This window comes from Schistocerca nitens, chromosome 3 (assembly GCF_023898315.1).
Source record: "Schistocerca nitens isolate TAMUIC-IGC-003100 chromosome 3, iqSchNite1.1, whole genome shotgun sequence".
Taxonomy (NCBI): Eukaryota; Metazoa; Arthropoda; class Insecta; order Orthoptera; family Acrididae; genus Schistocerca; species Schistocerca nitens.
In genome coordinates this window covers 89,493,945-89,519,546 of record NC_064616.1, presented here as the reverse complement: position 1 = coordinate 89,519,546, position 25,602 = coordinate 89,493,945, and the positions used below count along the sequence as shown (strand labels likewise).

Sequence of the window (25,602 nt, the reverse complement as noted above, 5' to 3'; positions counted from 1 at the left end):
ATCAAATGAGAATTAGTGAGCAGGAGACAAAGAATGAGCAATTGGATGTTTTCAGTTACTATGTAAAATCCCCAGTAACTTGTTAAACAAAAAAATTTTAAATTACATGAACAAAAGCAAGCAATAATCTACTGGCTAATCAGGTACATGCTTATGAAAAAGTGATTCACTCCTACAATTCTGACATAACTCGAAGTCATAAAAATTAGCAAGAGAGATCTAACATACAAAGATAATCAAATTCAAATTAACAGTATACGAACACACCAATGAACAGAATCCACTAGTTTGAAAATGTTAAGAAAAACAATAATTTAAAAAAAAAAGGAATGGTCAAATTTCTACTGCTACAAATTTGCAAAACAACACAATATACACTAAATAGGGAAAACAATAGAAAGATCAATAAGTTCGTAACTGTCTTCAGTTGTAAATGTCTTAGGGTTTTCTTTTTTTTTAATATCGCTTTTTTCACTATTTTTCTGTGTACATCAATAGAAAATGTCACTACTTTTATTATAAAACACACGCACATACCAAATATTATTTGAATCCAGCACACAAATATCTCTGTTTTTACAACAACCCTATTTTTCTACATTAATAGTCACAACAGTCCTCAACTTAAGCACCTTTAGGAAATGAGAAACATAATTCATTCTTCTTTCTTTAAAAATGCAGTATATCCAAAATAGATCTCTTGAAGCTGCATCTTTCTTACATCATGTGAAACTGTAGCAATGAAATGGTTCCTGTAAGAAATACAATGAGTTCATTAGTTTTATGGAGGTGTGATAGGTGCCTTTAACTACTATGAAAATGCTTTCATTCTTTTGCTGAGGTCAAAAAATAAAAATTATGGAGCAAGTCAAATACAGTTATATAGTATTAATAATGAATGAACAGATGACACTTATCTGTATAAATACACATGCTGAGAGTGAAAAATTTTGTTTTGTTTGCCATCACTACTGAAGTCAAGGCAATCTCTCTCTCTCTCTCTCTCTCTCTCTCTCTCTCTGTGTGTGTGTGTGTGTGTGTGTGTGTGTGTGTGTGTGTGTGGCCGCGCACTGTCTCGCATGCGAGTGTGCACATCATGTTTAGGCTGTTGGTCTCCATTACATTCCTCCCAGTAACTGATACCTGCTTTTTCATATTTATGCACATTTATATCAGACTAAATTATAATACGTAAAGGATAGATTGCTACCCACCACCTAGGGGAGACTACGTTGAGTCACAGACAGACACAACAAAAAGACTGCCATATATTTAAGCTTTTGGTCAAAAGGCCTTCTTCCAAAGTAAAAAGCACACGCACACATTCATACAAGCACAACCCTCACACACACACACACACACACACACACACACACACACACACACTGTTTCTAGCCACTCTGGCTCCCTGGAGCTCGGTTGGAACAGCCTGTTCTAACCCATTGGCCTACCCACTATCTCCTGATTGCTTGGGCTATAGTAAGCAAAGAGGTTGGTCGTGAGCTAGTGAACGGTTTTGCCAAGTGCTCGAACCAGCGCCAAATGTTGTGAAATAATAAACATCATTTGGGCACAACCAGTAATTTTCGGATGTCTGGGAAGTAAATATGACCAATTCGTCAGTGAACAAAAATTATTTATTATTTGCAAGTGGGTAATGTGTATTAACAATTTGTAAATTAATGCTTAGCTTTTAAATTTACCTTTGTCAACAGTTATGGACAATTGATAATAATCAACTGTGTGATATTTTTCGAAACAGTGAGGTACATGTAACACAACTTGACTGTTTTTACATTCCCACATTGTTTCATTCCTTTACTCTTTTTTGTACATACTTTGCAAGCCCTTATTGGATGATTTTTCATGATGTGGGATCTATATGTTTTGGAAAATAATCACAATGTTACGCGTGTAGCGTCAATGGTATAACTTCAGTTACAAGTTGGGATTTTCAGTGGTAGTCTTATTTAATTCTGCTTCATATAATAGATCTTCCTCCACATCATGACTGCAGTATTTTCTCATTGTTCCTACATCATTTAACTCTTTATCTCTCTTTCCATTGAATAACCAACGTGAACCCTGTGCTCCAGATGTGTTAACGCATGTGGCAGCTGCTGTCCTCGGATGCTTTGGACGCACTTATGTGCACCTTTGATGCTGCCATCTGGTGCTCTAGACATGTATATGTGCAGCCACTTGCTGCTGCCTTTGTGCTCCTGATGTGTTAACACGGCCGGCCGCTCAGATCTCTGCTCCGGACGCATTAATGCAGGAGGCACTTAGTGGCCAGGTGGAGTCGCCCAATAGCTGCATTTCCACCCAGAGTGTTCAGCAGCTTTCCATCAATTGATCATTCGGCCTGTGTGCTTTTGCTCCTGTTATCGTATTTGTGTTGCTGCTTTCATCTTAATTTTTGACAGAAAATCACACGCTATTGAGGTTGTACAGAGAAAGAAACCATGAAGACTGTGACGGGCAATTACACATAGTACTTGGCATCACAGGATAAAAGAAACTGAAGCAGTGTTAGACACCTCCATACACAAAATTATTTCAATAGTGTTGCTAGAAAGACTGCTTGGCTAGCTGGTATCATTACATGTTGCTGTAACGTGTTGTAAAGGATGTAATTAAACAAAAGATCTCAGTGGAAACTGAAATAATTAAAGCATTTAGTTACTTAGTGGTTATATCTTTTGACATAACAAAAACCAGGTTTCGATTAAAGATGAGTATCCCACATAGAATATTGTAAATATTAATGTGTTCAATGGCACAATATTCTTTTTGGACTAGATATGAAATGCAGTTGAAAGAAGTACATCTTTCCATTGATAAAAAACATCTATATCTTGATAGGTAAAAATGTTTCGAGTATTAATCAGACAGCAATGTAAACAACTCTTTGCATGCTGTCATTTGTAAAAAAACCTCTTTTCTTTATCTTGAACTATTAATGAAATATGGCAAATAGTATGATTGGCATTCCTCACGGAAGGAACACTGGGCACAATATGCGGAACCCTCCCGTGGATATAAGAACAAATATCTTGAGAATGGTTATATATATTAGTCTGCTCTCAACTTTAAATACAATTTTAATGTATTACCTAGATCTGATACACTGCAATCAGCGACATAAAATGAACCATATGCATAGTCCATGCAACGTGTTTTTACCTCTGCAAAAAACTTTGATGCAGCATAATAACTAAGATAAATAATGAAAGGAAATCCCATCATTTATCAAACAAAGATATGCTATAAGATGCAAAAGAATCAATTTTTTGCCAAATAGTTTACTTAAAACTGGATGATACATGTTTAATAGTGTTCGGTACATCCACTCAAGTACATTGCTGACAATTCGTGCAACTCCCCTATAGATATAAAAACAATGTCTTGAGAACAGTGATATATATCTCTCTAATCTGAGCTTTAAATGCAATTTCGATATCTTCGCCACATTTCATTCACTGCAGTCAACAACGTAAAACAAATCATACCAAAATCTATTCATTGTGTCTTTACCTTTATGAAAATTTTAAAATACTGTGCAATGCTACTTCATTGGATGCAGCATGGTAACTTAAGACAAGTAACGAAAAGTAATTCAGTTTGTTAACGAAAAGTAATTCAGTTTGTTATCAGACGAAGATATATTACTGTAGGATGTGAAAGAATCAAATTTTTTCACCAAGTAGTTTTTGTAAAATTGGATGATAAGTATTTGATTAGTGGCCTGCATGTCCGCTCAACCTCATTGCTGACAGTTCGTGAATGCAATGAACAAACATGTAGTTAAAAAGTTAATAATGTGGCTCCCAATGACTGCCAATGTATTAGTGATCACTGAGAGATTCATCCTTCCCTTGAGTTATTGCAGTTATGAATACATGTAGGCCAGCAGATGTGTGCAAAGACTCAGCACACCTCCCACTGGCAGCTATTATTCAGGTGAGTATCAACCACATCTTGCGTGGCAATTAAAAGCCAAGTGACTTGGTCAGTAGCCTTGGAATCTTAAGTTGGTCTGTCATAGCATTAATCTGCCATGTGTGTCTCCAGCAGTCATCAGTATTAAAGTGATTTCCACTTAACATTCTAGTGGTTCCCAGGGGTAGGTGGTGGGAGCGAAGCGTACCTTTGCCGGTCCTTGGAATGTCTGGCTGAACAAGGAGGTTAGGATTTTTCTGTTGTTTGATTGTACTCCCATACAAGTGTACTTTCCTGCACAGGGGTGGAGGTGATATGTGGCTGAGTATGGGTAGCCAGAAAGTGGGTGTGGGTCTGGTGGTACCAGATGCATGGTATTGTTCAGTTGTGTACCAACAAGATTTGTGTGAGTACTATTAGTCCAATCTGGAGAGCAGTATTCCACAACAGAGTAAATCAATCCCAGAGCTGAAGTATGGAGTGTTGATGCAGTTGATCCCCATGATGTGGCACAGAGTTCGGGATGTTATTTTGCATTTTGATTTTGACTGCTGAGCTCCCTATGAAGCGTGATTCCTAGATATTTTGGGTTCTGTTAAGTCCAAATAATCTCCCTGCAAGGTGGACAGTGAACTCTTTGCTGGCCATCTTGTCATTTAGGTGAAATGTTGAGACTTGTGCCTTGGCTAGAATATGAACTGGTATATAATGTCAAAGGCTCCGTGGAGCTCTTTGGGGCTGAAGCTGTCAGATGAAGGAAAGTGAAGTGCTGGATGCCACTGATGATGTAGCAAGTGCACCATAGTACTGTTCACTCATGATTCTTGACCAATCAGATGTGAAAAGACCATTAAAATTAATAAAAATTGTTACCAAATGCGAGCAATTGAAACTGAGGCTGTTATAATAAATATTTTAAAAAAGTTATACTGTTGAACACATGACAATGTGTCATCCATTATATATAGAAAAGTTGCAATGCCAAAACAATACGGTGAAGTGTAGAAAGGCTTGCAGAGGATTGGTGTTTTGTGCAGTGACTGGCAGATTAGTTTCAATGTAAATCAATGTATCATACTCTGTATAAATAGAAGGGAAGACTTATTACTGTTCAATTACACTATTGGTGATAAATCACTGTTAACTGTAACAACTGTAATATTTCCAGGAGTAACTGTCTGGAGTGATCTAAATTGCTACGACCACATAAAACTGGTAGGAAAGCAAACGCCAGGCTGAGATTCATTGGAAAAATTGTGAGAAAATGTAATTTATCTATGAAAGAATTGGCTTACAGATCACTTGTTCACTTGATTCTTGAGTATGCTCAGCTGCTTGGGACACCTAACAAGTAAGATTACTGCAGGAGATACAGAACATCCAAGAAATAGTGGCACGTTTGTTCACATTTTTGGTTATGTTGGTGGTAAGTAGTTGCAGGGATGGTTGGTAAACTCCTGTGGTAGATGCTGTGAGAGAGGCATTGAGCTTCATTAGAGAGGTTTGCTGTTAAAAAAGAAAATATCAGAGCAATTAGACTTGATACTGAAGCTCCCTCATAGACAATCATTTTTACTATTCAATACCATGAGTTGCCATTTTGACTGCCACAACTAACAAAGTTCTCCAAGAATGAAACAATTTATTTTAGTATTACTTCATATATAGTCAGCCAACAAATTATTTTCTGAGTGGCTTCAATATTACCAAGGTATATTTCTCCCATACACTATGAAGCAAGAAACGGTACACTCTTTTCTTGGCTGAGCAGTATGTATTGTTGTCAAACTACTCTACTTTCGCATGAATGTAACTCTTACAGTACTTAAAGTTTAGAACCGTTCATTAATAATTTTTTTTAGGAAATTGTTCACAGTAATTCAAGAGCTAATGTTATGTGATAATAAGGAATGGGAGAAATTTCAAGAGATAGAAAATTCAGGTATTTGTGCCTTCATGAAAAAAAGTAACTTTTTGAAATTGCTGGAGTTAGACACAAATGACATTTGTAATTGTATATTCAATTCCAACTGTATTTCGGATAATCGACAAAGTTTTGGACTTCAGCATCTGTGATTGACAGTGTACTGATAGCAATGTCTGGGCCTGTACAATCGATGCAAGTTATAAATGAAACTGAAACAAGTCTCAGAAATATATTGATCTTCTGTGCCAAACTCTAAACCTGGAAAATACACACAAGAACACACACAGAGTTTGAGCGAGTGTTTGCAGTATGTTTTTAATAATTTAGGAGATGCTAAAGATTGGAGGAGTAATGAGAATATCTTAATATAACTGTGTATTTGAAAAATCACAATTGTATCATATTTAAAATCAAACTTAAGGAAAAAACGCTATTTCAGTACTTTATAATTACTTAGTTGGAAACACCTTTTAAATTCGTAGAAAGTTATACTTTTAGTTCCTACACTCTATTTTGTTCGAGCTCTTTTTTGCCAAGAAAGCATTTCTGTTTTGGGCTTCTTTCATTCTAGAGATCAGAAACTCAAAATTTCATTTAGAGAATGTCATTTAGAGAGTGTTGTTTCAGTGCACTTTGTTTGCCATTTTCTTTGGCATATTTTTTTTAAAAATACTGATACATGTAACTGTACAGTTTTCCTGCGGTTTTCAGTGCATTAAAGCTTGGAGGTCAATTATTTATGTGGCATAGTTATTGTATTCCAAAAAATATACAGTTGATACTCTATTTTTAAAACCAAGTTAAAAACTGTCAAGAAAGTTAATCTTTCTTTCACTGAAAAAAAAAATAAAATAAAATAATTTGAGAAAAGGATAGATTCCTACTCATCATATAGGGGAGACATTGAATCACAGGTAGGCACAACAAAAAGTCTGCTATACATTTAAGTTTCCAGCTAAAAGGCTTTCTTCTGAAGTAGAAAACACGCGTACAGTCCCACGAGCACAACTCACACTCGAGTGTCTCCGGCCACTGTGGCCAGACTGCGGACAGAAACTGTGCCTCGTGGGAGCAGCAGTCTGGTGTGAGTGGTAGGGCAAGCATGAGGCAGGGAGGCAGAGGTATAGCAAAGTAGGGGTGGGGAAGATGTAGTGCTAGTTGTGGGAGCATGCAGGGTGCAGGGACAGGGTAAGGCTGCTAGAGGTTTGGGAGGAGGGGAGAGTTCCAGGCTGTGGAAGGATCCATATGGTGCAGGCTGTGAAACTGGAGCAAACTTGCTTAGGTGGGAACTCTCCCTGTGTTCCCATAAATCCCCTGGCCTTGGCCTTTGCTAGTCTCTGTCCTTAACTTATTTATCTCCATCCCTAACTTATTTATCTCCATCCCTGCTCTCACTCCAGCACTGCATTACCACCTCTCCTGCAACATACCCATTGGTCTTTTTTCCCCCCATTTATCAATTTCTCTTTTCTTCTGCCTCCCCCCTGCCCCATCCTCCTGACTGTACGTAGCAGCCATACCTGTCCCTACCGTGTCCCTGTATGCTTCCACAAGCAGCACTGCACTTTCCCCAATCCTATCCTTCTATCCTTACCCCTCCCCACCCTATGCTGCTTGCTTAACCTTCACCATTGACAGCTGTCTGCAGTTGAGAGCAGACTAATATATATAACCATTCTCAAGATATTTGTTCTTATATCCATGGGAGGGTTCCGCATATTGTGCCCAGTGTTCCTTCCGTGCGGAATGCCAATCATACTATTTGCCATATTTCATTAATAGTTCAAGATACAGAAAAGAGGTTTTTTTACAAATGACAGCATGCAAAGAGTTGTTTACATTGCTGTCTGATTAATACTCGAAACATTTTTACCTATCAAGATATAGATGTTTTTTATCAATGGAAAGATGTACTTCTTTCAACTGCATTTCATATCTAGTCCAAAAAGAATATTGTGCCATTGAACACATTAATATTTACAATATTCTATGTGGGATACTCATCTTTAATCGAAACCTGGTTTTTGTTATGTCAAAAGATATAACCACTAAGTAACTAAATGCTTTAATTATTTCAGTTTCCACTGAGATCTTTTGTTTAATTACATCCTTTACAACACGTTACAGCAACATGTAATGATACCAGCTAGCCAAGCAGTCTTTCTAGCAACACTATTGAAATAATTTTGTGTATGGAGGTGTCTAACACTGCTTCAGTTTCTTTTATCCTGTGATGCCAAGTACTATGTGTAATTGCCCGTCACAGTCTTCATGGTTTCTTTCTCTGTACAACCTCAATAGCGTGTGATTTTCTGTCAAAAATTAAGATGAAAGCAGCAACACAAATACGATAACAGGAGCAAAAGCACACAGGCCGAATGATCAATTGATGGAAAGCTGCTGAACACTCTGGGTGGAAATGCAGCTATTGGGCGACTCCACCTGGCCACTAAGTGCCTCCTGCATTAATGCGTCCGGAGCAGAGATCTGAGCGGCCGGCCGTGTTAACACATCAGGAGCACAAAGGCAGCAGCAAGTGGCTGCACATATACATGTCTAGAGCACCAGATGGCAGCATCAAAGGTGCACATAAGTGCGTCCAAAGCATCCGAGGACAGCAGCTGCCACATGCGTTAACACATCTGGAGCACAGGGTTCACGTTGGTTATTCAATGGAAAGAGAGATAAAGAGTTAAATGATGTAGGAACAATGAGAAAATACTGCAGTCATGATGTGGAGGAAGATCTATTATATGAAGCAGAATTAAATAAGACTACCACTGAAAATCCCAACTTGTAACTGAAGTTATACCATTGACGCTACACGCGTAACATTGTGATTATTTTCCAAAACATATAGATCCCACATCATGAAAAATCATCCAATAAGGGCTTGCAAAGTATGTACAAAAAAGAGTAAAGGAATGAAACAATGTGGGAATGTAAAAACAGTCAAGTTGTGTTACATGTACCTCACTGTTTCGAAAAATATCACACAGTTGATTATTATCAATTGTCCATAACTGTTGACAAAGGTAAATTTAAAAGCTAAGCATTAATTTACAAATTGTTAATACACATTACCCACTTGCAAATAATAAATAATTTTTGTTCACTGACGAATTGGTCATATTTACTTCCCAGACATCCGAAAATTACTGGTTGTGCCCAAATGATGTTTATTATTTCACAACATTTTGCGCTGGTTCGAGCACTTGGCAAAACCGTTCACTAGCTCACGACCAACCTCCTTGCTTACTATAGCCCAAGCAATCAGGAGATAGTGGGTAGGCCAATGGGTTAGAACAGGCTGTTCCAACCGAGCTCCAGGGAGCCAGAGCGCTCCGGAGCGCTCACTGCGACAGCTTGGAGCCCGCGTGGAGGGGGAAAGCGAACTCACTGCCCCCTGGCCGCAACTGACGCCATAATCCATGTTCAATGACAGCTATGACTAGCCGCGGGAGCCCTGTACATCTATTGGAGGATACTTTTCTATTCATTGAGAGGGATGGTCGTCATCAGTTTCTTGTATGTCAAAGTATTTAATTCTGCGAAGAGGTACAATATACAATGACATTATACACATCTTCACGCAGCACACTACGATCAGGTAGAAGGCGTTGCATGCAGAGAACTGCTAGCCAGGTTTAAGAACGACATACATACCAGGAGACATAAGATTAAAAACGGTTTCGTAGTATGGAGGGTATCAAAACATGCAACATAGTTTGTGTTCTGTAATGCGTTTATAATTTTCAGGTGAATGAGAGCAGAGAAAACACCACTGAATCTGCAATTTGAGCAAGCTACAGTGTCGCTCACATCACTGCGACAAGTAGCAAGCCGTTTTCGGTGGGACCACTCGTAAAATCTTGCATGGTAGCAGTTGCAGAATGTTTGTTTCCAAGGGCGGTGCAGGCAATTGAAGGGGTTTGCCTGTCGAAGCAAACAATGTCTCGTCGAATCCTGGACATGGCAGCGGATTTAGAGACACTGCTCAGGAAAAAGGCGGAGAGCTGTGTTGCATTTTCGCTAGTGCTTCACGACAGCACCGACACATCGGACTGTGCTCAGCTTACAGTCTTTGTGTGTGGTGTTGACATGGAGCTGCAAGTAACTGAAGAACTCTTGGATGTGGTACCACTCAATTACACTGCAACAGGACGTGACATTTTGAATCAGTGGACAATACGAATTTGCCGTGGGATAAGCTCCATTGTGTAGCGACAGACGGTGCTCCACAAATGATCGGGCTTCACAAAGGTTTTGCTTCTCGTTTGAAAAATAAACTCAGGGACGAATTCGGGAAAGACATTTTGATTCTTCATTGTTTTATTCACCAAGAGGCACTGTGTGCTGAAACAGTAGAGCTAGGTGGCGTAATGAAAGAAGTCGTGAAGTGTGTGAATTTTAGCGGCGTCACAATATGAATCATCGCCAATTCAAAGGATTCCTGAAAGATATGGAAGCAGAGTATGGGGATATACTTTACCACAGTACTGTTCGTTGGCTGAGTCGGGGAAAAGCTTTTGATGTTTTCTTTGCCATTCGTGAGGAAATATCCCTTTTTCTTGAAATGAAAGGGGAAGAAATGCGTTGTCTGAAAGATATAAAATGGATATCAGACCTGGCGTTCCTAGCTGACATAACTATGCATCTGAATAATTTAAAGCTGTCATTGCAGGGCATTGACATGCACGACCCGATCAAAACGTTCATGGAAAAGATACGTTTATTTGAGAGGCAGATGAGTAATGGACATTTAACGTTCTTCAATGGTCTTGCTTCTTTAAAACTACCTGAAGGTACTACTTTCGGCAATTACCAAGCATAGTTAAAGCAGCTCATCACGTAATTTGAAACACGATTCCCAGACCTCACTAGTTTGGAAATAGAACTTAAAGTGTTCAGCACTCCGTTCTCAGTTTCCCCCAATGACTTGTCATCGTCACTTCAATTGGAGATTATTGATTTGCAAAATTCAACTTTGTTGAAAGAGAGGTACTACAACACGTTGGATTTGTAACGATGGTATCGTTCATTACAGCAAAAAACATTTCCCACGCTTCACAACAATGCCGCTCAGATCATGTGCACGTTTGGATCTACATACGAGGTGTGGCTAGAAAAAAACCGGACTAGTACTGGTGAAACAATAAAACGAATGCAATAAGGCTGAAAGTCGCGTGGCCTGTCACGTGACTCTCGCTCCGCCTACTGCTCGAGTTTCATCTGCCTCCTGCACTCAGTCTGCCCGTGGCGTCTGTTTTAAGTAGTTGACGTTTTGTCTGTGCGTCGGAAAATATTGAGTGTACAGAAAGAACAGCGTGTTAACATCAAATTTTGTTTCAAACTAGGAAAATCTGCAAGTGAAACGTTTGTAATGTTACAACAAGTGTACGGCGATGATTGTTTATCGCGAACACAAGTGTTTGAGTGGTTTAAACGATTTAAAGATGGCCGCGAAGACACCAGTGATGACACTCGCACTGGCAGACCATTGTCAGCAAAAACTGATGCAAACATTGAAAAAATCGGTAAACTTGTTCGACACTTTCCTTGTCAACTCCTGTTAACTCAGACACTGCTCTGATTGTTAAACGGCGATCTTGTCGAACAAGTTTACCGATTTTTTCAATGTTTGCATCAGTTTTTGCTGACAATGGTCTGCCAGTGCGAGTGTCATCACTGGTGTCTTCGCGGCCATCTTTAAATCGTTTAAACCACTCAAACACTTGTGTTCGCGATAAACAATCATCGCCGTACACTTGTTGTAACATTACAAACGTTTCACTTGCAGATTTTCCTAGTTTGAAACAAAATTTGATGTTAACACGCTGTTCTTTCTGTACACTCAACATTTTCCGACGCACAGACAAAACGTCAACTACTTAAAACAGACGCCACGGGCAGACTGAGTGCAGGAGGCAGATGAAACTCGAGCAGTAGGCGGAGCGAGAGTCACGTGACAGGCCACGCGACTTTCAGCCTTGTTGCATTCGTTTTATTGTTTCACCAGTGCTAGTCCGGTTTTTTTCTAGCCACACCTCGTATTGTTGTGAGCAGCTTTTCTCAGCAATGAAAAGAGTAAAAAGTAAGGAACGATCGTTTCTTCAGGATGCAACAATGAAGGCCATCCTCCGCAATAACGCTGCGAACACTTTGATGCCTGATATTTCCAGGCTTGTAATGAAAAGAAGATGTCAAGCTACAAAGGCCCAATAAATTTAGTATGCAATATCTTGTAAAACAGTTGTTTCTTATTTATTTCCTGAACATCGTATTTCCTGGTGTAGCATGTCACCACGTCTTAGCAGCTAAGAGTATGAGGTTGTCGATCTTGTAAGACGCAGGTGGCACATCAAAACGCTTGCCTTGCCGCCTGCCTCAGCCAGCCGTGCCACATGCTGGCCCACTTGAATGGTCACAGCGAGCGACACGGCTCCCTGGAGCAGGGAGCGCTCCGCGGCTCACCACAGAGCCGACGAGCTGGAACAGCCTGGGTTAGAAGAATCAAAAGCCGCAATTGCCCAAACCAGCACCTCCACAAAGCATCCACTCCTAATAACATCCACCACATTAAAGTTGGTGATTTAGACTTGCTCAACATTTGATAATATAACTATTTTTAAGTAACCTGTCTTTGTGTAAACTTTCATGCTACAAAGCATGATTTCAATACTATAAATGATTTCAATACTATAAAGACAGGACTGTGGGTGAAATTTTAGTTACAAAGAATTTATACACACGTCACAAGATGTACATTGGAATGATGCACAGTCCTGACATTTATAACACCTATACAAACTGAATAACTTTTAAATGATGAAACACCATGCAACTTCAATGGCAATGAAACAAGGTCACTGCAACTTGGCACTTGTGAAGACAGTCTTTTGCTAGCTAGGGTTTTAGGCTGCCAGGCTAGTCAGTGTCGGGAGATGAGCAGTGAAATGGTCACATGTGTGGACTTGGAAATTCAGGTAACTTGCTAAGTTGTAGGATTTTGAAATATTTCACATGGTGCTGGAGTATGAAATATTTCAATAGTTGTTGGACTCAGGGAACTTCTGCTAGTGTGCTGTGTTGTGGGACTTGAAAATATTCCAACTAGAGTCCGACTTCAAATATTTTCAACTTTCATCACACTTTGAAATATTTTTAACAGTCATTGAACTTTAAAAACATTTCCAACAGCTGATGAACTTCAAGTTATGCAACCACTTAAGGATTTCGATGTTATGTAGACAGCTCTGGACTCTAAAATATTTCTGAGGAAATTCACACTTTGAATGTTTTATGTGAAACGGGGACATGACAGGCAACTGAACATTTGTGTACTGATCAGCAGCCATCTAAACTACATGTGACTCACAACATGACTGATTGTGAAATTCATAAATCAGTGGATTTGATACACTGTTTTATTCAAGGAATATCTCATTAACGGTATTTTGTTAAGAGAAGGCATTGCTGTTGTATAACTTGGTGACTTTATTCGATTTCAGTGGGTATTGAAATAGCAGTGCACATCTCCCCTTAGGGACCCCTAGACACATGTGTACATTAAGAGTTACAAACAGTAATTTTATTGACTTCCAAGAGAACGACAGTCACAAGACTCTGCAAAATAAGTTACTTACATTATAAAATGATTAACTGTCCTCCAAACTCTGTACCAGCAAGGCCACGGCAAATCAATGTGAATCCTCTCACAATTTCTTGTAGCTTCCGCTTGTTGGCTCTTTCCCTGTACAGAATCAGTAAAAATGCATTCACATTAAATATTTTAATGCAGAACATATATGCTATAAGATCCTTAAAATATTTTGGAAATATGCTAACTTCGATTAGTGCTTTTCATTTTTTTTCTAAATTGTAACTTACAACAATACTGTATTTTGCCGAAGGACAACTGATTTCAGAAGGAACCTTGAAGACAATAAAGCAATGAACTTATAATCAATTCTAGGATTCTGCAGTAGGCCCGAGTCAGTGACATAAGGCAACAGCTATGTTGCTTGTGAATGAATAACAGAAGTGTAGAATACCACAGACTACACTTGCAATAACTCCATGCCTGTGACAACAGAACACCTTGCTCTGTACTACCACTTCAGTGAAGAACTTGGAAGCACAACAATGAGATATTACAACTACGGAGACAGCTAATATCTGCAAACCACACACAAAATTATGACCACAGTTGGTTGTACTGCTACTACGTAAAATGTAATACCTACTGTTAAATTTATATTAATTACAGTACCATAGTGCAGTTAAATGGAACAGGTTGGGAGGACATCTGGAAACTGTGTTATTCACACAGATTTTGTTATGTACACAACACGTTTCAAGGCATACTGGTTAGTACAGCAAACAAAATCAATAGTTTGATCACAGTAATATATTTCCTTTTCAAATGTGTTGCATGATTAGAGGACATACTTCCTTATATCAAAACTCCCTCTCCCATCCTCCTCCTCTCCACAGCAACATGAAAATAAGATGCTTCTACTGTAACTCTGAAAAGATTAATGACTGAACTGAAAAAATATGAGTTTACATTTTGTTAACACTGTGGCAGTAGCATGTAACAACACTGTATTAGTGTATCAAAATTCATAAAATAGTACAACAATCTGTATTACTTCACAACTAGCATATAATCCTGTACCAGTTGCAGGATGCCTATCTAATAATTTCCAGGGGTAACATAAATCTGATTTTCAATATTTTGTGTAATTATTGGCCAAATTTAAAATCCTGTCATAATCTACTCATTGAGAGGTATATTAAACATTTATCACGATAAGACAAATATTACAGTTGGAAACTGTGTGTTTGTATTGAGGTAGCATAACTAATGGTGTGAAAATAACAGGATTTTATTTATCCAGTATTTGACAATGAGAGTACTTAGTGACTTCCAACAAAAATTAAACATAACTTCAAACATTTACAAAACTTTTTCTCACTGACATTTCCCACAAAATGATGAAAGGAAAAAATTTTATCGCTTTCTACATTTCTGATCTTCGTACAGTACAACTTCAGCATCAGGCAAGACATTTGAATTTATTACTTCTTTACTACCAACTCTATTCCCAGCACAGTTTGCAGAAGGTATCCCGTACACCACTGAATGTACCTGCAAAATTATATCATTGTACGATACATAGCTTGTATGATGTCATAAACATAACAATGTGTGAAAAACTCGCTTTTGCTTAAAATGGAGCATACATTACCCAGACCACATTCATGCAGTGTTCCATAATGAGAGCACTTAGATACCCCCAACGAAGTTTAAGTGTAAGTTCAAACTTTTCCTAATCTTTTTCTCACTTCTGTGCTTAAAGTAAAATATTTAACATTTGTAAAGAATGACATTTGAAGCTGTTTCATGCACGGGAGTTTGATTCTTTAAAGAATCAAGGGTTTACTGGTACGGGCTATTTCAGTACGATTTCAGTGAGTCATCTCTTCAAGACCTAAATTATTTACATTCTACCACAACTTGCCTACCATGTTAGTACAAATATACATCAGTAGTCAAGAAATGAAACATGAATGAGATTTCAAAATATTCACCTGCGATGTAAATTTTAAGATTTTAACATACACAGTATCACAAACAAATTTCTAGCACAAATCACTGAAAATTTAGTGACTCGTACATATCTCAAAGACTTAAAAATTATTCAGTAAAATTAACTTAATACCACATACCTCAAAACCATCTGTACAAACTGTGCTCTTGCATTCTGACTCACACCGTGCCCCGGGAACTCAATTGCTGACACATTGTCAGTAAGCCATCGAGCAAACATTTCCGTTTGTTTTCTGTTGAGCATCATTAACAGATCAGCCAGATGATCTATCATGGTTCTTGGGCAGTTTCCTCCTGTCCATAACACAAAAACTTGAAATAATACTTATAATAAATAACAACAAGTTCATCATCATCATCAACAACAACAAGAAAACGAAATTTTCCATTTTAAATTTATCGTAGTTGGGTTGCACCGGCCAACAATGAAAATGAACCAAGATAAGTCTTGGGCTCCACATATATGTTGCAACGCATGTTCGGTTACACTGTGAGAATGGCTGAAAAATAAGAAACCATCCATGGCTTTTGCTGTGCCTGTGGCTTGGCAGGATCTTACAGATGACTGCTATTTCTGCTTGCCTACACCTACAAAGGAAGTGTTGTCTATGAAGAAAAGACCAACAGTTCATTACCCAAATCTTCGATCTGCTAATCAACCCATTCTGCATTCAGATAGTTTACCAGTTCCCACTTCACCTGAAAATTGTGTGTTTGAAGTAGAAAATGAAGACAGTGTGGACCAAGAAGAAGAAGAACCAAACAAGCCTTCCACATCTTGTGACCCTGATTATGAGGGAAAAGATGATAAACTGCACACACTGAGTCAAGTAGAATTAAGGAGAAGGCAGAAATTCTTGGGTGTCGACTACAGCAATGGAATCTTCTCAAAAGTGATGTCACAGTCTCACAGTACAGAAAAGTCACATGGAACTGCTTCCCTTTTTGGAGAAGCAAACAATCTTGTTGTTTGCCACAATATAAATGGCTTGATGAAATCTTTGAATTTGAACCATGATCCAACTGAATGGAGGCTATTCATAGTCTCCTCCAAGCTTAGTTTGAAAGCTGTGCTGCTTCATTATGGCAGCCCTTCTTCCTTCTATTCCTGTTGGTCATGCAGTTCACATGGAGACATATGCAGATATCAGCCCTCTTGGACTCAATCAGATACCGTGAACGCAAATGGAAAATCTGTGGTGATCTAAAAGTCACTGCCGTACTCTTAGGAATGCAACTGGGGTACACAAAACATTGCTGCTTCTTATGTAAGTGAAACAGTAGGGATAGGAAATTGCATTATATTAAAGCGAACTGGCCAGTACGAAATCTTAACCCTAGTGAGAAAAATGTCATTGCCCAGCCTCTCTTGGAGCCTAAATATGTTCTTCTTCCAACCCCCTCCCCCCCCCCCCCCCTTTCTAACTAGGTTTGAAGAAAAATTCTGTCTAAGGTATCAACCACAAAGGACGGCCTTTAAGGCCATATGAGAGAAATTTCAAAAATTAAGTGAGGCAAAAGTTAACAAAAGTATTTTCACCGGGCCACAAATTCGAGAACTTGTAAATGATCCTGCATTTGACCAAGTTTTGGAGGGGAAAGAAAAGGAAGCTTGGGAAGCCTTCAAGGGAGTTGTTTGTGGATTTTTAGGCAACAAAAGAGATGATAACTACATTCAGTTGGTGAAAGTACTCCTGTAAAAATACCATAACCTTGGATGCAGCATGTCCCTTAAAATCCATATTCTCTACTCCCACCTAGACTTTTCCCCTCCTAGTTGTGGAACTGTCAGTGGTGAACATGGAGAAAGATTCCATCAGGACATTTCTGTTATGGAACAAAGATATCAGGGCCATTGGAATGAAGCAATGCTTGCAAATTACTGTTGATCTTGATGTCAGGATGCTCCGGAACACTTTTAGAAGAGGCAAGCTGAAAGGCAACGATCTCATGCAGCCACCACATGATTTTCTTCAGACCCAACCATCTGCGAGGTATTCTTCCAGCAATTTAGAACTCTTAAAATGTAACTACCATTTTCAAAAATTCCAATACAATTTCAATGTTGTTAGGATATGTAATTAAAAAGTATATTTTTCTCTTGATCTGTTAATATGAAATACTTTCACCTAATGTGTATCACAGAAACTAGAGCTAAAGAAAATTTTTCATCGTCATATTTGTTTTTCTCGAACCAAAATTAGTAAGAGTTGACTCATGATGTGCAGGAAACATTCTTCTTGAAAATTTTTCATCGTCATATTTGTTTTTCTCGACCCAAAATTAGTAAGAGTTGACTCATGATGTGCAGGAAACATTCTTCTTCTTCTTCTTCTTCTTCTTCTTCTTCTTGCCAGTGTTATCAAACCAACCCCACTCAATAATTGCTATGTAAATACATGGTACTTGTTACAATATTTTGTCATCAGGAAACAGTGCTTCGTTGCTCGACAGTTTGCATTCTGCTCAATCTTGTTGGCCATATGTGACAGCACACACACATGATCTCTGGAGGTGAGTCATGCAACTCCACATGGCACTACGGTAGTTAGGCGTTGGTGAAATCTTTTTTACAGCCAGATTTTAGCTAGTACCGACTCACAATTTCTTTTAAAACTTTCACCTCTTCATGAATGTCAAAAATGCCTGGATCAGATTGGGCATTAAGCTGAAGTCAACACACTCATCCTTTCCATAAACAGGCTGTAAAAAAGATTTCACCAACGCCTAACTACCGTAGTGCCATGTGGAGTTGCATGACTCACCTCCAGAGATCATGTGTGTGTGCTGTCACATATGGCCAACAAGATTGAGCAGAATGCAAACTGTTGAGCAACGAAGCACTGTTTCCTGATGACAAAATATTGTAACAAGTAGCATGTATTTACATAGCAATTATTGAGTTTTGGCCCATATAACTGATTTTCAAGGTAGTATGCATAATTAAATGGTGAGAGGCTGGCGAATTACGTTGCTGCACAGCTCATAACCTAAGGACACTGAGACAAAACTGTTCACTGATGGTAGGACTAGTAGCTGGCCTCTAGGTTCCCTCACCAGAGCACTTTAAGAGAGCATAAACTTACATGATAAAAAGGTCAAGCTGCACAACTGTTTTGCTATTCATAAACCTGGCACGAGCGACGACACTGCACAGTATATAAAAGCACCTACGTAAGGTGCTTGACAAAAGATGTGCAATTCCAGCAAAATTATGTGTGTCCGGCCACTGATACTCACTCACAACTATGTCTGTAGAGGTGTCACGGAAAGAACACACGAAAACTGCAATGAACGCAAATGAGATTGTTTAGCTTCTATTTGTGCCTTAGCAATGTCATATGTTGAGAGGGCTTCTACAGAGCACCTCTACCCTGGATTTTCTATGATGTCTGCAGGACATCTTGTTGCTGCACATGTTTTCTCTTTTAGCAGGGCTTCCAGCAAGAAGTTCCCAGCAGAAAATTGTGAAGCTGTACGTCAATAGTATTTACAGAGATTTTTCCGTATTTTTCCAACTTTTTAGATCGCCAAACTTTTCAGCAATATAGCATGTATGGGAGTACTTGGGTGTAAAACCTAATGAAACCACATACTGAAGTTATTTACAGATGCTGTTAAGAACACAGGGGTGGACACTATGAAGGCTATCTTCCAGAACCAATATGCCCAACTAGGAAGCATAAAACTCACTCCATGTGAACACGTATTGCAAAGTAAACCATTTATTCCTCAGAACGTGATGTATTGAAGAAAAAATCCAAATTCTGCACTGAGTATGATTCTTCTTCAATAAGAAGCAGCACATTGTTTTAGGTAAATAGAAATAGTCACAAGGTAGAGGTGGGCAGATATGGTCCACTGTTGTGATAATTCAGGAACACACATTGCCTGACAAAAAAGTTAAGCACCTAGAAGACATAGTCAGATTCCAAAATAACTTCTCATATGTACACACCCTTGGTTGGTATGTAAGTGATAACAGAATCAATTCTCTGCAACTGGTAAACATCCACCATCATGCATTAGTGTTATTCATGTTTAGCGTTGTTACCAGACCTGGTAGGGTATATAAGGGGCATGAACAGCATGTGATGTTGAAAGATCACTGAAGGACACAGAAATGCCAAACACCCAATTGAGATAGCAACATCAGCAATGACAGAGTTTGAGAAAGACCTCATTCTGGTTCTCTGTTTGACCAGCTGGTCAAATTGTGCAATATCAAGATTTTTGGGACATTCAGATTTGACGGTAACCCAGTGTCACACTATATGCAAATGTGTTTCACATCGACACCTGCCATCTGAAAACAAGTAATGGGCTTCCTGCAACATTCTGTGTCATCCTACATCATTGGTGAGAGATCAGCAGCAGCAGCAGCAGCAGCAGCTGCCCAAGTAGGGACTACTATCCCACGCATAGACCACTGTTAATAGCACAACACCAATGGCCGTGTCTAAGGGTGCTGCATTGAGTTCAGTGATGGATTGCAGTTCTGCAATAATCTGGACAACCATTGTCTGTGAGTATCTGGGGAGAGGTCCCATTCTTCCACTGTTTTGGAGAGGCACAGTGAAGTTACTTCTGGCATCACGGTGTGGGGAGATATCCGGTATGACTTCAGGTCACGGCTGGTAGTGAGAGAGAGAACTCTGATGGCACAACAGTATGTCACGGATATTCTGTGTCCTTCAGTGTTACTTACCAGGCAGCAGTATAATGGTATCATTTTTCAACAAGACAATGTCCATCCACACGTGGTACGTCTCTCTATGAACTGTCTGTGTGATGCTGAAGTACTCCAGTGTCCAACAATATCCTCAGTTATATCCACGACTGAACACGAGTGGAACCAACTCGTATGGCAATGCCAGTGCCAGTACCCAGAATATCGAGGACCGATTACAACAGTTGTGGGCTAGCTTGCCTCAGGTGAGGATACAGTGGTTTTATGACACCCTTCCCAACTGAATCAGGGCATGCATACAGGTCAGAGGAGGTGCAACTTCATATTTATTAGTGGGCTCATACTACCAAGTTCTTTGCAAATGTAACTCGAATTTGTAACGGCTGAAATAACACCACTTACCCTCTCAACCCATGAAGTTTCATTTTCTTTTATCCTCCCCTTCCGAGTGCTTCACTTTTTTTTGTCTGCCAGTGTACAACTTTACACAGTAAGCCAAATACCCATCATAAATGAAATATATTACTCTACCACCTACATATAAATAATTTAAATTGAGTCCTAGGAAAGGACTAAGAACATTCTGCTAAAAACATGCTCCTATTCCATGTTACTGCTGGAAACAAAACTATACTATTTCACTAGTACAATTATTACTTTTCAATAATGAACAGGACCTAATTTACATTGAGAAAAAATGAATGTTCTTGTCTCCTGTTTATAGGTGGCCATGCCACTCAACCTTTAATATTGTGACTATAGATGTTAATTGTTGTATTATCCAGCTTCGAACAGTGTTCTGATAAACACAGTATTTCCAGTTTTTATAATATTAATAAACACACAGTACTTCCACTCACTAGTGCTAAAATAGACGACGAAAAATATTATTAAATCAGGAGAATAAATGTACAACATGAGCAGCTATGACTAAATATTTTTCATTATTACAGAAACCACAAACATATAAATCTGTATTGACATTACCTATGCACAACAGAATTCTCTGTACTAGTGCTTCGCCACAGTCATTGACAATTGTAGAAAAGTGTACATACTCCCAACTTTGTTTAATAAAACATTTGAGGAATTGTGCACTAGATTTCAGCACAGGAGTCTCAGGTAGCTGCAAACTTTCAATACCTACAAAAACAGAAAAAATAGTGTACACAAAGTGTTCATCATAACAATTTATTTTATAAGAATTCTCACAATTTGCTAAGCTCTTTGCAAACCTTAATCTTTGGAGAAGTGGTTATACTCAAAGAAATTAAAACTTAGTAAAACTGTCAGCTACCTACTAACCTATAAGACTGCTTGATTGCTTAATACGTTATCATGCTATGGAGATCATTTGGCATTCACCTGACATTTGTGGGAGCTGTTATACCATGAATAAACAAAAATGTTTTTTTTTGCCTAATTAGTTTGAAGAAGAATTATAGCCACGTCAGAATTCAATGTGAAGTTGAACTAATACTTCACCTGACATATTCTGCACCAAATCAAATTTTACTGGGATATAAAGTATTATCACCAAGCTTTAAATTTTACACACAACTGAAGTTGCAAGCATCTAACAATACTAATCAATAAAAGGTAAATAATCCACAATTTTACAACAGATTGGACCAGGTCATGGCTTTCACCTTTTCAAAGTACTCTCCCTTATGTTCTATGCATTTTGCATCCCTTCGGACCAGTTGGGAAAGGTCATAATAGACAATGTAACAATTTTCCGCCATTTGCTTTATAATAGACATCTTGACGTATCATTTGGGTAAGCATCACGTGCAGAGATCAATATTTCTGTATACACAAATTGCTGACTGTAGGCAATTCATTCCACCTCATGAAAAATAAAAAAATCACATAGAGCTAAATTTGGGCTACAGGGTGGGAACAAAGGAGTTTCTGGAGCCCAAGCCTCCTCATGCAATGTTAATTTTTGTCATGTGGTGTGCTGTCATGATAAAACCAAATTTGACACTAAGCTTATGCAAATTCCCAAGTAACAACCTGCAGTTACTGTCATGGCTTTCACCATCAACAATGGTAGTGATATAGACCCTTGTCACAAAGGATATGCTCAAACAGCTTTCCCCCCATATCATGCTTTCTTTACTTTTGGGAATATCCAAATGCATGAGTGCCACTTTGTTAAGAGTTGGTACAGCCTTCTTCTGCCACTAGTTATGATAGTTATACCACTCAGGCTTTAATTTTTATAGTGCTCACTGGCAGAGTTAAACATACACAGGTATTACAAAGAGGTTAAAGTTATGGTATCCAAATGTCCTCATACAGAATATTATAAACTACTACTGCTCTGATTTCAGAGTGCTCTCAATTTGTTGATGAGCAAAGCAAGAATCCTCTTCAATCATCATCCCGCTTCAAAGCTAGTTTTCTTCTGTTGCAGCCACTAATGGCTGTTACCAGCAAAATTTGTATTAAATAGAGCTTATCTTGTGTCTGGACTCATTGAACTTCTTGTAAAATGTTTCTTTGGAAAATTGTGTCTCTCCAAAACCTGCTGAAAATGTTACAAACACTGATTTGCATTCAGTACGACCTTCCCCATATCCACTCAACCTGACTGACACTTGCAGTAAAACAAATGAAGGACTAGTGGTCCACCCAGGGTGCCAAGCAAGCTGAAAATTGCATGACTGACTAACAATTGCTATCATGATTAAACACCTTCCTTGACTATTAAACAATCAACACCAACTAAGGAAATCTCAAAACTTTCACAGTGACTACTGAACTCACACTTTCTTCATCTTTCAACTCCTCCCAATTATCCAAAATCCAAGAATACAATCTAAGTTACTAGCAACCAAAAAGATATTTTGCAACATAAATATAACTAGTTAATGAAGATTGTAAAGCATCATCAGAAGCGTGCATACGTCTATGGGTATCAACTACCTTCTCTGAAAAAGAAGAAAGCTAATAAAGCCTATGCAAGCAGTTAGGGTTGCCAACTATACCATATTCTCCAGGAAATCCCGTATTTTAGTTTTTTTTTTTTTTGGTCAAATCCCGTGTCCTGTATTATTTTGAATTTATCCTGTATTTTTCTATCTTTTGCAATAGTAGATCAAATAATGTATTTTGCCTGACACGCTCAGAGTTGATACTAACTATGCACAGTAAAAATTACCACAACTTGCACCGAAGCAGGACTAAAACAAATAGTGATCTATATTGGCAATATGAATTGCTGTACAAATACGCGTGAAAGTAACACTCGTGTGGCCGTAGCCGAGGGGATCCACAATGCGTGAGAGAGGTGCCCGTGTGGCAAGTACTGGTAGTGCCACAAGTGAAATAAATGATCATCTGGGTGTACACTTATGCGGAACTATAACTTGGCACGCGGGCTCCTTAGTTTCTGATCAGTGGCTCTCAGGGGATTTTGTGTCGTAGCGATTTACAGATGTTTGTTGCCACCTGTGCAGCATAATATTTGTCGGTATTGACTGCACTGTTGCCTGCATTGTTGTCAACTTTGCCACTTCGCATTTATTTTGATAATCAATACGTACTTTTTGAATGCTTTTTTTCCTTATTTATCTCATCGGTACTAATAGTGAAATCAATTTCAAAGCCACAAAGGCACCAAGTATTTAACTGGTTACTTGAGTTGTGCACATAGCTACTTTCATGAGAGTAGTGATGAAGATAAGATAGGGTGAAATCACCAACAAGGAAGAGAACTAAAAACGTGTGGTTACCATTCGTGTTAGGAAGAAATATATTCCTGGTTTCGTCCTGTGAAAGCTAACTGTTTCAAAGCATTCTGTTGTATCTGAAAACGGGAATTTAGTGTAGCACATAGAGGCAGTATTGACTATTCTCAGCATGCAAAAACTACAGGTAAGCTATAAGTCAATTTTGTAGTCACATTGTATTACTTCGTTTGGTGCAATTTAAAATTACGTAAATACGAATTTAATGTAGTAATAAATACCTTCAATAGCATTAGGTCATACAAACAAGGAGAAAGACATAAAGGAGTCTTCCAACATTTCCAGCGTCTTTTCTGCTAGTGGTAGCTCCACCACAAGTGGATTACACAGAGCTGTTGCAAAGAACTGGCATTTGTGTTTCACATAGTGAAACATAATCACAGTTATAATAGCTTGGACTGCAATGTTAAAATCATGAAGGATATATTCAGTGATTATAGTTTACAAAAAAAAGTATTGTGGGTGCATTAAAGCTGAAGCAATAGTGAAAGAAGTTTTGGCTCCAAAAAGCGTTTCAGATTTTATTACAATTTTAAATGATCCCAATTAGACAAGAAAATTTTTCTCTGTAGTAATTGATCCTTCTAACCATAAAAATAGGAAGATGTTTCCGACTGTTTTGAGATATTTTGATCCCAAAATTGGAATTCAAAATAAACTTCCGGATGTTATAGAAGAGAGCAGTGAAAGAGCAATGTCTATTCACAATTTCTTAAAATGTTCGTTGGAATCCCTCAAACTTGATACAAACAACTGTAGTGCTTTTTGTGTTGATAATGCCAACATTAATTTTGGAAAGCATAATTCAGTATTTGAACCGTTAAATGATGATAACAAACAAATATTCAAGGCAAACTGTTCGTGATACCCTAGATGTTGATCTTTAAAATCTGGTCCCAAAATTATATGGTCACTTATCCATTTCTGTAAGGTGAAGGGAAGTCCTAAAATATTTTTTTTTAATTTGTAGATGTAGAAAGAAGCAAAACTCTCTGACATATACCTGCTAGAATCATTACATATTGGGAACACATTAAAAGTTATATGAAAAGTACTGATGATTGTCACAAAGCTCTAAAGATATTTTTAAATTATTCTGACGGGACTGAAAGAGAGTTAACTTTTTTGCCCATATTGGTGCAATTGTTTTAGATTGTTCTAAGTTTTCAGAATGCTCTGATGTTACTATAATACAAATTTTTGAGGTGGTCAAGACTTTGATCTGTAAAATTGAGCAAAGAATGAGTGACAGATATTTTGGTAGTGACACATATAAAGTTTTAAATACGCTCACTTGTTCCATAACCAGAAAACACAATGAAAATAATCTTATGGAATTTTGTGTGTCATTGGAAACATATCTGGTCAAGAATTTCAAATTTGTAGGTCAGTTGCCAAAGTCAATTGAGTCTTGGATGCCTCTTTGTCTAATTTCTGAGATAATATTTAAGCACCTTCATGGAGTAATGGAGTCAGTGCAGATAGATGATGTACATGAAGATTGTTTGTATGAGGAATTTTGTAATGTAAAGAATATTTTGAAGCAAAGCATATATATGGATTTTGGGATTACAACTTGATAATAAATTCAGTTGGGAAGAGCACACCACAGAACTGCAGAAACGCTTTAACAAATCTGTATTTGCAATTCGAGTGTTAGCAGACATAG

At 38.3% G+C, this 25,602-nt stretch overlaps 1 protein-coding gene across 1 annotated transcript in view; it reads right to left on the bottom strand.

Annotated features, from left to right (window-relative positions):
* Nucleotides 1-444: 444 nt before the first annotated feature.
* Nucleotides 445-25,602, bottom strand: part of LOC126248063 (importin-13) — a 206,957-nt gene continuing 181,799 nt past the window's right edge. The window contains exons 15-18 of the mRNA XM_049948704.1: nucleotides 21,163-21,318; nucleotides 15,605-15,779; nucleotides 13,516-13,622; nucleotides 445-752 (exon numbers count right to left, since the gene is read on the bottom strand). Coding sequence (XP_049804661.1) covers nucleotides 13,517-13,622; nucleotides 15,605-15,779; nucleotides 21,163-21,318 — 437 coding nt within the window. The 3' untranslated portion in view covers nucleotides 445-752; nucleotide 13,516. The remainder of the gene's footprint in view (nucleotides 753-13,515; nucleotides 13,623-15,604; nucleotides 15,780-21,162; nucleotides 21,319-25,602) is intronic.